Source organism: Rhynchophorus ferrugineus, unplaced genomic scaffold (genome assembly GCF_030347505.1).
Source record: "Rhynchophorus ferrugineus isolate W39M unplaced genomic scaffold, kcgeb_rfMv2 rfM3, whole genome shotgun sequence".
NCBI lineage: Eukaryota > Metazoa > Arthropoda > Insecta > Coleoptera > Curculionidae > Rhynchophorus > Rhynchophorus ferrugineus.
In genome coordinates this window covers 12,724,940-12,742,174 of record NW_027472582.1, presented here as the reverse complement: position 1 = coordinate 12,742,174, position 17,235 = coordinate 12,724,940, and the positions used below count along the sequence as shown (strand labels likewise).

The 17,235-nt window shown below is 31.6% G+C and overlaps 2 protein-coding genes across 3 annotated transcripts in view; both read right to left on the bottom strand.

Moving 5' to 3' along the window:
- LOC143194279 (bicaudal D-related protein homolog) overlaps nucleotides 1-17,235 on the bottom strand; it is a 160,785-nt gene that overhangs the window by 97,204 nt on the left and 46,346 nt on the right. The gene's annotated exons all lie outside the window — the stretch shown is intronic.
- Nucleotides 681-17,217, bottom strand: LOC143194268 (uncharacterized). The gene is made up of 3 exons (XM_076400929.1): nucleotides 16,921-17,217; nucleotides 1,933-2,200; nucleotides 681-1,062 (listed from the first exon to the last, which is right to left on the bottom strand). The coding sequence occupies exons 1-3, from the start codon at nucleotides 17,198-17,200 to the stop codon at nucleotides 771-773; spliced, it is 840 nt and encodes a 279-aa protein (XP_076257044.1). The 5' UTR covers nucleotides 17,201-17,217; the 3' UTR covers nucleotides 681-770.

The window sequence follows — 17,235 nt, the reverse complement described above, 5'->3', positions numbered from 1 at the left end:
CATTCTTCAACTACTAAGCTATCTGAAGGTTCTTTAAGAGTTTAAGCTGGGATTTCCAATAATTCATTGTCCAATAACTTTTTTGGTCCTCCACCACTGTGTACTATGTGTGTGAATCACCATACATTTCTAAAAGTGTTCGATGAGCATCTGTAGTAGATTTCTTAAAGTTAAATGTGTTAAAGTTAAAGTTAGATTAGTTAAATATACTGAACAACTCAATAATATTGAATGGCAAACTGTATAAAGTACCTAATGCGATCGCAAGTTATATTTATTCTTCAGCTATCATATCATACTTCTGTAATTAGAAAGCCTGACTCAAAAATGATTTTACTCGATTTAGCAGTATGTACCTTGCATTATTTAGCTCATTCATGTCTTTCTGTTTAACTTTTAATTATAAATCGATATAAGACTACTTGTTTTTATTCTTGAATCTTGAAAAAAATTATTTTTGAGTCACTTCCATTGGTCTTAGGTTTATCATCTATAGTGTCTCAATTGGAACAGATTTTACAGATTTTCACTAATCATTATACGTATATAAAAATATTTCATAATTGTCAGAAAAAAGTACTTCATTAGTTCTATATATAGAAACTAAATAATCGCATGTAATGCTTTCCCAGCTCTTTCACTAATTATAAACAATAAATAAGTAAAATACGGTTCACATGTTGAATCAAAAATCCTTTATTAGATTGAAATAAAAAAAAACACATCGGGATGTTTCTACCTCATTGAACATCTGTTTTTCTTTCTATTATTCAACTCGCAAACGATTTCGAGTGCTTATTGTCGTTGGCGTTTTTTTGATCGATTTTCTTTTCAAGCGTGGCTCGTTGGTTTTGTTTCATTTCGACCATCCTGGCCATCAGCTGTTGGGGCGGTTGTGCTTTCTTAAATTCGTGAAATATATTCTTTCGTTCGAACATTTCTTTGTTCAATTTCAGTTTTTCGGGTATGTCCGCGGGCGATATTGGCCCGCTTCTCGTTTTGTAAATGGCTTTTGGTAATTGGGGCGGTGTTGGTTTCGGTTGTTTGGGAATAGACATCAACCTTGAGGGAAAAAGGGCAGTGGTATGATATATTATTTACAATTAAAACATAAAATCGGAGGGAAAAGGAAAATGTGAAAAATCTGGCAACAGGCAAGAAGAAAAGAAAAAAGAAAAGAAAATTCAATAAGGCAACAAAATAACTAATTCATAATGAACAAAAGCAAAGAATATAAAAATATTTAAGAGCTCTCAAAAAAAAGTTCCAAGGTAATAAGATTTATATTTAATACGATATTGCCTAAACTGTTTCACCAACTCTTTCAACCAACCAAAAAAATTATTCCAGGGCGTCAATTTGATTTCATATTAATAAAATTCAATCCAATTTTGCTCATTCTCAATAAACTCATGTGACGTTGACCCTAGGCCTTGACGGCGTAGAAAGACTCGTCCCTTAATAATTATGAACAATCACAAACAAGAAATGTTAAATATTAGAGCAGTATTTGGTATAACAATGGAACAAAAATATATTCGAACATGACTTCTAAAAGAATTAAACTATTTTGGACACGACTTCACCACTACGGAGATCAAACAAGTTTGATTTAAAAATAGAAAGCAAATGCGGTGTGAAGAATTACTAGAATCACTTTTCTTTTGATATAAAATAACTTTTTCAATCATTATTCCTAAACTATCAACCACAAACTTAGATCATTTGAGTAAAATATTGGGGCAGATATATATAAAAATTCGTAATAAAAACCAAAAATATCATGAAAATAAACAAAAAGTTGTACATATAAACAAATTGTTATAGATAGGTGGAAAAGCGAACTGACACATATGATACATTAACATCATACATGTCATACAGAACAGATGAAACTTATTGTACAACCCAAAATATTATTGTTGTTTTTACCTTTTATATAAAGGGTGTAATTTTCTCTCGCACAGATCAATTAACCGTTTTTCAGCTGTTTCGTACGGGGGCATAGGATCCACCTGGCCTTTGAGCGAAGGGTGTTTCGTCATTTCCTCTAGAATGTTCTCTTCCGGGGCGGTTTGAACATTCGGCAGTGGAATATGGCTTTTTTGCAACACATAAGCGGAACCGCATGTTCTATAAACCTTCCCGCCACCCAGTTCCGAAATCTGTTCAATATCGCAGGCTATCTGAGCTTCTGAGGCTAAGAATATGTATTTGCATCAGTGAAAAAAATAAATGATGAAAACTATGTAAGAGTATGTCGAAGATTGAAATGATTTTCGTAAAATGTATATAATTTTTGTGAAATAGACAAAAATTAACACATTTGTAAATTTTTAAGTAAAGAAGAAACAAAAGGCCAAAACAAAAATTAATTTTAAAACATAGTTACTTTTGAGCTCGATGTATAAGTTCGCTTGTTATGATCTGAGAATATCTAAGCTGTATATAGTGATAATCATTAGTCTCTCTTCAATATGTTTTGTATTTAGATGGTCATTTCGATATTTTTTAAGTTATATTATATATTTTTTTATTCAATCAATTACAATGAAGTAACACTTATACACTATATAAGATTGGGTGGTTTTGTTTGCTTTAATTTTCTGATATTCTGTGCGTCGTCCAATAGCTAAATTGCTTCTACGTTGATGAGATCTAGCAACCTTATGTAAAATCCACTCTATTTCGAGATCATCGTATAGTTCTTCGTTGGTTACGTAGCGATAAGCATTGGTAATTAATCGAAGAACTTTATTTTGGCAACCCTCGGATAACTAGTCAGTTTTATGTTTTAATGCTGCCCCATATTAACACACCATGTTTAAATAGTTTTTATAATTGATAAACCAATCTTATTAATCTTGATCTGACTAACCAGTACACTTTTTCTTTGATTTTGAATCTAATGTGATGTAATCCGAATTTAAAGGCATTAATCTTCACCAATCCTTTTCAGATTTACCAATTCACTAAAAGCAGTCAGTCTTCGCATGTTTTTAACTACAGATTTTGCCTATATAAGTTAATACTGTCCATCACGATAATATATATATATATATATATATATATATATATATATATATATATATATATATAGATAGATACATAGTTGATAATTAAAGGACTTAGAAATATAACTGAAAAATTATTGATTGTTATTAGAACCAACCAAAGTCTTATAGAATGTTATTGATTTTGAACAAAAAGCCTCAAAAACTATTACAGTTATGTTATATAATAGAAGAAACCTCCAAAACAACAAATCCTGAAAGCAATTTAGAGACGATGCAATCAACAACAGCACTACCGCTATTTTAATCAGTCGACTAAATTTCAGAGAGCACATAAGACAAAAGACAAACGGTACCGCAGATTGCAGTTTAAATAAGCAATCCTTGGACGGTTAAAAAAATTAACATAGGAAAGCCATCATCATGCAAATAATAAAGCAATCACTATTACATGGCTTGGAAAAAATACAAAAACTCGACTTCAAATTATCTCATCAGAATTAATTTATTTTAAAATTAAAAAAAAAACATACTGAAAAACAAGATTCAGTAAAAATGAAACATAACCTATCCTACATTTGTTTTATGCCTATTAAAATATAATAATATCAATATTTTAAACTAATAAAAACAAAATAGAACTGAATATAAAATGGCGAAAAAAATTAGCATAGACAAAAGCATTTTGATATACACACAAACAAATACACGAAATACATAAAACACCCGAGATAATTTAAAAATAACTCATTGATATTAGATTATTATTTCCCTGTCTTGATATGGTATGGTATTTAATCATAAAGGATTTATGATTTGTGGCGTTTTGCTGGATACATTTCAGCGTATTAATTATGTTGAATCAATTAAAAAACCCTCATTCCAATAGCATATCATGCCACTAAAGCAACACATAAGGGCATATATAATCTCAATTTACAACTGCTGGAAATTGAAAAACCGATTGATAGAAAAGTGATTCATAAATAAAGAAAAGTGAATATAACAAGATCTGGCGGGAACAAGTGTTAAATACTATTGGTGACTTGCTTTAAAATCAAATAACTCAATGTATATAATATTTGATTAATAACCTTCAACCAAAGTAGTGTATTTAGAAATCATCACTTGTTTTCTTTCAAAAATCATGATCAATTAATTACCAAGAAAGCATAATATATACAAAAATCATGTATTATTTATATAAAACAACATATATATTATATATCCAAAAAAAAATACTAACAACAAGAATGTAGTCCACAAACTATTATAACACATTTCGTTAAAAAAAATCAAGGTTATGATATACCCCATGTTCTGCATGAAAATAAGCGTCTATTCAATTTAAATCACGACTCTTACTAGTGAATCAAATAGTAATAGATTTATCCAAATCTGTACTGTATATACTGACCTAAAAATACACATAAAGCAACAACGCAACACCTATAAAGTACTACTGTTATTAGATTGTATTTGAAATCGATATACTAACCCATACTAGAAAAAAGTCTTAGATCTTGAGCAAGTCTGGCATAATATATAAAATAAACAAAATGCTTCCAGATATAATATGTAATATTAACTAACATGTTATATAGAACAAAATCACAAACAAGAGTACTTTAAGATATATCCTTTGTCTATTCTTTCTAATAGCTACATTCCAAGATAATACAAGCAGTGAGCAAAAGCAAAGAAATATTTATAAAGGAACTACAAGCGGCTAGTAAAAAAATAATGGACGTGATCAAACAAATATAATAGGAGTATAAAACCCAACTATATCTATTCGATTATTTAATCTATTTTATTAAATTTGTTCCAATCAACTTCAAAAACAAAAAACCGAAAAAATCATCAGTTAAAATAATACTGTGTACTGAGTTAAACGTCACATAACCAAGATGGTAGCGTGACTTTTGCCCCACCCCATATATATCTAACTGAATAATCGTGACTAGTTTTGTTTGGTTTCTGTTTTTAATTGCAAAAAAACTACATCTGGAACCCACAGGATGACAATAGACATAGGGCGACGAGTGTGTTAATGAAAGAACTTACCGCGAATAGTCCCAAAGGCGATTTCATCGTGTATAAGGAACGACTCGGAGCTGTAAAATAGTTTAAAAGCGCGGAATTGAAGGAATTGCTGGACCTGCTAGCAAGAACCTTCCCAGTCCTTAGAGGTTTCTCGACAACCATTATTCCATTGATTAAAAGGCTCTGGAATGGCTTCAAAAAATGATAAAAAATGAATGAATTAAAGCCTAGATAAAATAAATAATGTTCTTTCACTTCTCAGCTATTACCCCAATGACAAAAAGGAAATGGATTCACTATGAAAACTCCAAGCTAGTCTCCAAAAAGGTCAGACATTATCTTGAAACTATAAAATGGAACACCCGCCGTATTATACTGATATGGCCCATTTAGATTATCGTCCATTCCGGTCAATGGCATATGGCCTGGCTGAACGGCAGTTTCGTTCTTTCAAAGATATCAAAAATTGGGTCGATTCTTGGATCGTCTCCAAAGAAGACGAATTTTATCCAGAAATAAACATGTAATAGAAATAATGCCTAAATAAAAGAAAAAAAGAAAATTTTAAATGCGATTGAATTATCCGTCGATAGCCGCTACTTTTTCCACTTTTCAGGCAATTTATGAATTTCATATCGAAAGAACGATGTATGTTTTTTTTTGCAGACGGGTGACTACTCACATGTTGGAACAAGTAGTAATCAGAAGGAGCAAGGTCTGGAGAATACGCTGGGTGGGGATGCACTTCCCATTTTAATATATTCAAATTCAGTTTCGCTGGTTTTACAACATATGGTGTAGCGTTGTCACGTTAAAGAATACTGTGGTTGCGTCGTGTCTTTGCTCTTATTTCGGCTGTTTTTTGGCCAGTGCTCGGTTCAAACGAATTAAATGTACACGATAGTGATCCCCATTGATGGTCTCATCGAATGATACCTTAAAATATTCATCTTCAAAGTTTTTTGGCTGTCTAGAACACTCGTTGTCTTCAGTATCACCACTTTTAAATGTCGAAAACAATATTCATATGTTGAAATCAATGGACTATTGTTGTCACAAGATCCAAACAGCATTCGATAACCTTCAGCTGCCTTCTTCAAACTGGATTAAAAAATAAAACTTCCCACAAATGCGATTTACTCGATACAAATTAAGAGATTTCCCATGAACTGAAAACATGTGTTCTTCACACTTCGAGGAAATGACACACACTGAAAAGTAAAGCCTGTCAATCAGGCTTCAACATGAAGTTGCTTACAAATATACCCGAAGCGATTTAATACACAGTAACACCTTCTGTTGTAAATGCTTTAAAATTTATTTATAGGCCTAATTATTTTCAGCCATCCAGAATTTTCACATAGCCTATTCAAAGTTTTTTTGTACATACGTCATCAAGATGTTTAATGTATTGCCTGTGGCAATCTGTAAATTCGTTTCAGAATCAGACAATATTTTCCTTCTCATTTTATTCTAGTTAAAAAGAGACACAATGCTGTTTGATTAATTGAATGAGCCTGTCAAAGTCACCCAGTTCTCAGACGTATGCAAAATTATTGAAATCAATACTGATAAGACGTTATAACTCTAACCTATCAAGTATTGTAGCTGTATAATTAACTGTAGTCTTTAGACGTATTATAATGTTAAAATAAATTATATTTGATAAAATTTTTGTTCAATTATTTTATTTAGATTAGAATTTTGTTGTATGTCAAAACCATATATATTTGTGTATATTGCTACGTTTTGACGTCACAAATTTAGATGACGTATGCACAAAATAACTTTGAATAGACTATAGTTGATATCTAAGCTAAAATAAACTAAAAGTCACATTGCGACATTTATACAATAGACTATACAGCTTTGACATTACAAAGTTACCATGCAGAGTTCGTGGTGAACAGAACTTGAAAGTTTCAATAAAATTCAAGACCACCAGATCGCGCATCACGTTAAAATTAACCAAATATGGTCCGGAACGGAACCATTTCTACGCCATAAACAAAATTAGACGTAATTAACATAACAGCTAACGAGACCATCGCTGTACGGAACGATAAGTTCTCCTTATATCGCGAAAAGAAAGCATATTTATCAGAATAACGAGGATTTCGAAGCCATATGTCATCCGTCGTCGAACATGAGATCTATAATTTCGATTTCTACGGGTCGTACATACTTTAAACTCTTGTCGCTATTAGAAACCATTAATAAGGCGTATGATCCGCGGTTTTATGGCCACTAAATAAGCAAAACAATTTCATAAAATGGAATATTGCGACGCCATAAAAAATAACGATGCAGGAAATCTTGTAAGAATCCAGCGTCGCTCATTATAAATAAGGATTAATCGGATAAAAAATCTAGTAAGCAGAGAAAATAAAATTGTTTAACTACTATGTATGCAATAGTTATATTGCCATGTATATTAATACCAATATGCTCGCTATGTTTGAAAAGGTATATAATTTATTGCCAATTAAATCTTAAATACCACTGATTAAAAAAAAAATTATGTAATTGAATAGGATTTGAAAATGAGTGCATTAAAAGTACTTTTTAGGCTATTGTTTAAAACTATTTAATATTAGTTAAAAGACAAATTTTGCTCAATCTTCATAAGAACGGAAATGCTGCTCAATCAGAACATAGGACATGTTTATATAATATTCAATCGTACAAGTGGTATTTTATTTTAATGTAATTAAAATATCTAGTGAATAGGACTAACAGTGTAAACTTGATTTTTAACATCTGCTTTTATAATACTTTCTTTAAGATCGGAAACAGTCAACTATGGAAAGCAACTCGAAGGTTTAAAGGACCAACTATTAGAGTACCACTTGTTAAAAAAGATCGGAATTATTGGGATCGAGGCAACCATGAAAAAGCTGAATTATTCGAAGAACGCATTCCATAGAATCTTAAATAAATACAAATAATGTGTATCAACCCGATGTAGTTGTAAATCAGATTTCTGCAACGAAAGTTGTAACAGAAATTGACACCTCAATCTTAAAAAGGCTCCTGGAATTCTGGAAATGGAATGGTATTTTGGATTTTTACAAGAGCTGCCACGAAAAGCAATCATCATGTTGGCATATCTTCAATCTTCAATGTCTATTTGGGACTGACGTTGGTTGAAAGTTGATAGAATAATTATGACAAACCGACAGAACAATTTCTATTCTATATATTCTTTCTATTTCGCTGCTACCTGCGATATTAACATTATTTGAAAAACTGCTGTTAAAACATATTAAGCAATTTATAGAAATACCAGATTTCCAGTTTGGATTTCTAAATCACCACTCGACAATTGGACCAAACCAAACCAAATGTGTAATAACAGCGGTTACTGAAAAGGCATTCAAAGAAAACAAGCTTTTAACCAGCAGAGCAGATTAGACTCAAAGTCAAGCAACTGTACTGGTTAGTCGGAAGATACTCTCAACTTGACTCAAAATCAAAGAGATTGGTGTATCAGTCAATCATAAAGCCAATTTGGACCAATGTGGTGTAAATATGGGGTTGTACTAAAACATCAAACCAACTAGTAATCCAACGCATCCAAAACAAAGTTCTACGATTAATTACCAAGACTTGTCGCTACGTATCCACCGAAGAGCTGCATGATGATCTCGAAATAAAATGGATATTCAAGTTTAAGATTCTTGTTGATGCTTAGCCATAAAAACAGTCAAATTAAAATTGATATAAGGTAACTGCTTTAGGCTTGCCTTTCTTATAAACTTAACCAATTTAATATAAATAATGTGAAGGGAAAAAGAGTTATGGGTCAACAATGAAAAGAAAACACAATTATCTTGATATAATGATTAAAAACAAATTGCTTATTAATTTTAGATTTTATCTGGATTGAAAGATTACTTTCAACATTTTTAAGATTCTAAAGTAAACATCTTAAAATTTTAATTGACAATACCAAAATCCCACGCAACATCTAATCTTTTTTAATTTAAAAAAAAAACTCTACTTGATATAGTGGCCATATATAAGTAAACATAACAATTTTTTTGATCACTCTTGGTAGTTCCACAATCTGCCTAGAGGGCAATAAGTATTTGTTATGTTTATGTTATATATACACGGCATGTAGAAAATCACTTCATTAAGTGATCTCCTGTACAAAATACTATTTTAATTAGTCATATTTTAAAACTTAAATATTTAATCAATTCAAAATAGCAGTGACACGAGTGTCAATATGTGTCTGTCTAAAGTTGTAAATTCGTTTTAGAGTCAGACAATATTATCCTTGTCAATTTATTCTATTTAAAAAGAGAGAGAATGCTGTTAGAGAAGTTCGAACATGTAAGGGAATAAGCCTGCAAAAGTTGTCCGTTTGTTAAACGTCTGAAAATTCTTCAAAATATTATAATTACGGGTTATAAACCGGCAAACGTTGTTTTTTCTGCCTTGCAGCTGCACTGTATATTAGTACGGACACAGTCACTAACATATCTTAAAAAATAAAAAACAATACAACCTTAAATTCGCTCAAAAGGAACCGTGTTTATGCGAAGCAGGTGACGAATCAAGATCAGCTTGGTGTTTCAGAGATCAAATATACGAAATGTATAAAACAGTAAGTAGTTTTTATGAATCGAAACATAATTTAATACAATTATTTCAGAGAAAATTGTTAGTCTGGAAAGTATCCATAAAAATCCAAAAGATATACAGCTATTTGAGAGATGTAGAACATCCGTTCATACATTGTTGAATAATATAGCATTTATGTGGTGTAAGGATAACCCACGAAGGGGTTTAATGGAACTTCCAGAGATTGCTTTTAAAATAATACAATTTTTAAAATACATATAACATAAACAAATATCAAGGAAGAAATATATCAATTTATATATTTAAATGAGACATGAATATTTCAGAATGGCACATTGGGTTGCTCATGGCAAGATGCTAGTACATATTTAATATATATTTTAAATACAACAAAAGCTGATGGAAAAAGATAAATGTTGGAATAATTATCGATTAGGTTTTGTTAGTCATAACATTTATTCATTGCAGACATATAGTTCTTCATGCTGTTACTTGGTAAATATAAATGAAATATTTAATTGCATTTTATGTAATTTACTTTTTTAGAAATAAGCCTGAGAACAGATACACAGTAGATCAGATTACTGAATGTTATGGCCACAGAATATTACGTCTTCCTCCATATCACTGCATTTTTAATCCTATTGAGTTGATACGCGGTATTGCAAAGAATTATTACAATAAATATTCAGGTAGGGGAAGATATTCAAACAATTCTCTGGATTTATGGAAAGCATCTTCGGTTTGCGTGAGCTCGATCAGACACATTGAAGAAGAAATTGACAAATGGTAGAATCCTGAGCAAGTTTTTGATATATTGGAAATAGACAGCTTAGTTATTCACTTGATTCGTTTTTCTGAAAGTGAGAGTGCTTGAATAAAACCTTATGAATGTTGGTTTATGATTCAATGCTGACGATTACCAAGACAGGGTGATGAAAGAGAAAACCACTAAAGATCAGTATACAATTAATATACTTTTGTTGTAGGGAATTGTATTATAGAGTGTGAAATCTTTATGAGCATGTGTGTTGTTCAGAATATACATGAACGTTTGATTACGTATGAGGAGTGAAATCATACTAACTGTTTTGCCGATATGGCAAATGCATTAAGGAGAATGGATGAATGGATTAGGCCTTCGAGGGATACCACTACATACAAAAACGCGCCTAGAACCCTACCGATAGTAGTGCGGAAACAGCTCAATGTATATATAATAAAACAACTCTAAAAAATGTTGTTATATGTCAGAGCCAAAATGTACTAAAACTCAGAGTTGATGCGGCAACATCACGACGTTTTGACAGCTCTCCCGTGTCACTACTATTTTGAATTGGCTATATGTCCAATAATCAGATCGGATGTACTTCACACAAACACGTTGAATTACATTCGTATCACTTCATTTGAAACATAGTATGGAGCATCGACAATGGCACGCAACACTTTATTTTGGAACAGTTGTATGGTAGATATATTAGACTTGCTAGCGGCTCCCCATAGGATTCCATATGACAAAATAGGGTTGAGTATAGATTTATACGAGTACAATAATATCTTGTTATCTAATCATAACTTGGATTTGCGCCCGATAAGCCAATACATTTGGTAGAGTTTAGGTCCAAGTTGTTTCCGTTCGGCGAGTATGTGCTTCTTTCAAGTCAGGCGTCTATCTAGGTACATACCAAGATATTTTGCATCCTCTGTTCCCGGGAGTTGAGAATTATTGATATAGACTGGTGGATATATACTTCTACCCACCGTAAAAGTTATATGACTGGATTTTATTTCGTTGGCTTTTATACATTATCCTTTCACCCACATTTGTAATTGATTTAGGTGTGTTTGTAGGTTAATTGGCATAACAAAATAAATAGATATTTTTATGAGAGATATATTTATATTTAACAAAAATAGTACCATATTTAAACAGATTTTGGATATTAATAAAGATAAATTATAACTTTAATATACTTCTAGATCACTTTATTAATACTAAACAAAATGACATTGAATTATATTAATTTAAAATCGAATTGGTTGGTTAAAAAATCATTGTTTGGGTTTATAAATTGATGACCTTCGATAAATTAGGTAGCAAGTTTTGCGAGCTGCCACTTTCATTTTTCTATATTTAACAATGGTTCTAATTTCCTTATAAAACAGCTGACAATCTGGGTATGCGTTTTAACTGTGACATTTTAATCTTCACACTTTCAATGTAATAAAGCTGTTAAACTACTTGTATTGGTTATTATAATAGCAACAGATGTATTATTATCACATATCAATATTAAGAATCTATTATTTATAAATACACTAAATAGAGAAAACAATCTTTACAATTTTGCTTACATAATTATTGTTTTAATAATATGTTATTAGAATATATTTTTTTTAGTTTTGATAAATGTCGTCATTTCGCGACCAGTACGGTGGTGGTATATAGCGGACAGGGACAGGTATAAAGTGTATATTTAAATTAATAAATTAACAAATAAATAAAATTAATAACACAAACAGGGGGGGGGGTTAAAAGTATAGTGTATATACAATTTAAAAATGGACACAAATACAAAACTACAAACACAACGATAACAAAGTAGATGTCCTACCCAGACAGCACACATTAGTACCCATACCGAAGTGGTAATGGTTATTTGGTCAGTAACACTTAACTTAGCATAGGCTAGATTCTATGGAGAAAATCGACTTCTCGTAGAAATGAAGCCCATACTTCGCTCTAATCTGGGTGAGTTGTGGACAGTCATTCATGTGGTAGACTGAAATAGGAGCATGGTGACAAAACCCACAGTGAGCAGGCGGGCTCGAAGTCATCAAGTGACCGTACGAGAAACGAGCGTGACCCAATTTCAGTCGATTCAGAGCTATGGCATGGTGACGAAGGGAAGGAACGCGAAAAGAAGAGAGAAAATCAGCTTTAACTTCAAAGAACCTGTTGTGGTTGGCCTCATGGGCCCAACGACGTTGCACCTCGTTCTTTGTGAAACAAGGAACGAATGGGATAAGGTCACTACGGATACCTATATGTGTGATGGGAAGGGGAGAGGAGACCGCCGATTTAGCCGCACTGTCCGCGCGCTCGTTATACTAACGTGAGAAGGGATACATAGTAAACTTGTCCTGATCCCATTCAGATAGAGGATACGGATGATTGACAGTGAGTCGGTGACCAGGAGATGGTTGAACTTCTTAGAATATAGTTGCAAGATATGTTAATGAAGAAGTGTTAGGCTGAAAGAAGTTAATTATGTTTGAATATTTTAGGTAGTTTTTTAGTAAACACTGTTTATTACTTCTTCAAAAAATATAATCAATGATATTACAAAGTTCTTACAAAAAATGGAAAAAATTAATTCACCAAAATGACAAATTTACACTTGGCTTAACTCTTTCTCGCAATTTCCACGATATGAAAGTATCCAAACAACAATAAGCTAATGGTATTTGTCATCCAGTGGGCCAACCCAGTACAATTCGTGTAATTTGTATTTCTGCATGCGCTTCGTCAAAAAAATTAGTTTCACTTAATCATAGGCAGGAAAGTGTTAGACGACCGTGTTATGAATACATTGAATGAAATACAGTAATCGGCAGCAGCAAGTTGGCTGATCCATAATAATGAGAATCAACATTTTTCAATCTTATATTCAACTTTTTATTCTAATGTCCAGCCTGATACTGATAATTTGCATATCTGATGTCCTTCCGTCTAATTTATTTACTGAATATTCAATAGAAAGCTGTTATGAAAACTTGATATACTTATACATTATCTTATAATAGCAATTACGTTTCTATATTGGCGAAAATATTGTACACAAATACAATTTTAATTAATAACCAATTTAAATTTGAATTAAGATTTTAAATAAATAGTAGTCGTTCTAACAATGAAAGTGTTTATGGAATTTTATGAAATGTTCAAATATTATGAGATAAAACTTTCAAAGGCTACAGGAATTGACTGAAAAGATAAAGAGCTTTCTGTGTCATTTTAAAGAATTAAATTGAGATTTTAAGTTTATTTTTTTTATAATATATAATTATAGAATATTTAGTTAAAATCTCAATTTAATTCTTTAAAATGACACAAAAAGCTCTTTATTTTTCAGTCAATTCCTGTAGCCATTGAAAGTTTGTCTTATAATATTTGAAAATTTCATAAAATTCTATATATATATATATATATATATATATATATATATATATATATATATATATATATAAAACAGGCAGTTATCGCTCACTAAACAACACAAAAGTGTTGAAGTGGCCTGAGATATATTTAAATACACAACAGACATTTTTGGTATACATGGTTTGTAATTAAAGCATTAACCAATGAAGCATTCAAACCGATTATTATGTAGACAGACAAGGCAATCTGAAGTTTAATCTACCCTGTAATATCTGCTAAATTTTGATTATTAACGTTTAATTTTTGACCTGTCGTGTTGCAAAAGTTTGGTTGGACAGTTAAATTGACTTATATCATGCAACAGTTACTAGAAAATAGATAAAAGTATAACTGATACGAGTATTTTTTACAGTAACTTAAATATTAACATATATTACTTGATTTTAGTATAAACAAATTAATGATAATCAAAAAACGATAAAAATAAATGGATCGTTGAAATGTTAAATTAGCGGACATTTCTGCAGTAAACAAGAATGCGCAGAATATTCCAAAGCAGTCAGTGCCCTACATACTAAAGAATAACAATGATTATTATAGCATTTCAAATATCAATAATAAAACAGCCTGTTACCACGTACTAAAATACATTTATAATTAATAGGTTTGAAGGAAACACCAGAAATATAGACTTTTTATGGTCTACCCAATATTTATCTGAAGCAGTTCACAGTAGAGCATCATAGACACATATTTTATATAGAATATATGAAAGTATGTACGATGTGTCAAAAAATAACGGGTATTTTCAAATTTCGTTTAAATTCGTTTTTATAAATAATAGATAGAAATCCGCTTTCGCATAAATATTGCTTTAAGTGAATCTAAAAGTGCCAATAAAGAGAGTTTACCAATCGAATACGTTTTAAAAATGAAGCTGATGAGGCTTCATTTCATTTTTAATTTTCATTATATTTTCGCACATTTCGCGCGATCATTTTTACACATTAATTTAAACTATAAACCAATCTCTGGAAGAAAATGTAGACATCCAAACTCCAGACATCTTCAAGTAACTTGTTTCTGTTCACAAAAGTTAAACACAATTAAACTTCCTGCTGAGAATTAATTGATGTATCCAGAAGAAAGAATTCTCATTATTTTTTTATGCCTTGTATATAAAATCGTATTAAAAGATAAGAATACCAACATATAATGAAACCTGGATGTAGATAATCTGGTAGAAAAAACAAAAAATGTGAGAACGCATTAGCAGTAAAAGAAACAGGACAAAAAAGAAGCAGGCTCATATTTAAATAACCAAAAGAGGGACTTAAACAGAACTAATATTCGCAAAAATTAGTTCAAAAAAGCCAAAATATAAGCGATACATAAGATTAGGATAACAAATGACCTGAAAAAAAAAGTACACCACTTATACCACAATATGAACAACACAAACTATGCTGTCAATATTCTGAAAGGATAAGTAGCTTTCTGTCTGCTCTCAAACACTGAGACAGTCGCAGTTTGGTATTTGCTACTGATAATTAGTATATCATTATTACCAGTGAGTAGTTTAAGAGTTTAAGCTTGTGTATTACTTTTGAGTATTATTATAATTAATATTCAAAACCTAGAGAGTTAAAACATTTCACATTCGTTTTATAGAATCGTACTCAAAAATGTTATCACACTCGTACTATTCGAACTGTAAAATAAGAAGAATCAAATGCCACTCTTATTTAACAGGAGGAAAGACCTTTCCTTCAGGTTTAAGGAAACCAATTTGAATTTCAAGAAATTTGATGTGTGGAAAACTTAGAACAACACAGAAAAAAGTATCTTTGCCGAAGAAATGATGGCAATCAAAGTGATTCTAATGAAAAAGTGTAGCATTGTGTCATAGGTAATTGTAAAGGTTATTATTTAAATTTAATTTAATTTTCCAGATAGTCCTAGCACATTCAATATATATTGATCCAGTAATAATGTTAAAAAAATGTAAATAAGAACATTTAGTTGTGCTTTTTAACTGTTTCTTTAAATTTTCAATTTCATAAATACTAAAGAAAATTAAGACAAATTATAAAAACTATGAAATTGATATGTACATGCTCATAGCCAACACCAAGGACGATTTATGATCGATAGAACAGGTAGTGCAAAAGTCCCGCTACCATTTTGGTTCTGTAACGTTTAAAATCAGTTTCGCTTTAACCATTCTGTTGTGTAGGAGTCCAAATTTTATTATGGATAAATATACTCCAAAAGAACGAACAGAAATTCCTTTATTGGCACTGAGCGGAAATAAATTAGATAATAATGAGCGATGAATCCCATTATCTTCGCAGTGGCCACGTCAATAAACAGAACAGTCGGTTTTGGGAAACACAGAATCCCCAATTAATTGATGAAACATCATTGCATCCACTAAAAACAACTGGAAACATCATTGGTCCTTATTTTTTTGAAAATGATCAAGGTGTTGCAGTTACTGTTATTGCTGAACGGTACCAAGACATGATTCGAAATTTTCTTGTTCGTGAAATGAAAGAGCACGGACTAGAGGACATGTGGTTTCAGCAAGATGGGGCCACAGCACATACAGCTCGTTCAACAATTCAATTATTGAATGATGTTTTTCCACGAAGAAATTTCGCGAAGTGGCGATTTAGCATGGCCAACCAGATCTCCGGATTTAACAGCACCAGATATTTTCTGACAGGTTTTTTTTATCAAAATTTTGTGTCAATAAGCCCCAAACGTTTCAACATCTTAGACAAAATTGAAGAAATTCAGCCTCAGGTCTTGCGGGATGTCATGAAAAATGCCTTAAAAAGAGCCGAAAGTTGCATAGCGAATTGCGGTCACCATTAGCGGATATAATTTTTCAATCACAACGAAAAAAAATGTAAAGACCATATAAACGTTTTATGAAAACCAAACTTACTTATCTTTTCTTTGAGCAAAGTTATAGGCAAACAAAATGGTAGCGGGACTTTTGCCCCACGTTGTCCAATGACTAGTTACTATATAAATACTATCTAAGAAGTACTAAGAATACTAATAGTAATTACTATCATCATTTTTAATACAAACCAGGTTCTGTAATAGTTTCCCCAGCTTTAACATCCTGTTTAACACACTCTGTGTCTTTCTTGCTTCTCAATAAATTCCAAATGGACCTCTTACGAGGCTTGTTCGCTTTCAAGCAGTCGCATTCCGGCTTCACCTTCTTCGCTGGCCGATGGTGATTTCTTGTTTGCGTCGAGTTACATTTTCTCAATATCAGGATAATTCTCTGACCGAGCCTCATGCTGCCGAGACATTTACGACATAATTTGGTAGGTGACGCGATGACATTCAGGTGACAGAACATCAACTGTCATCGTCCGCCGTGCTCATAGAATAGAG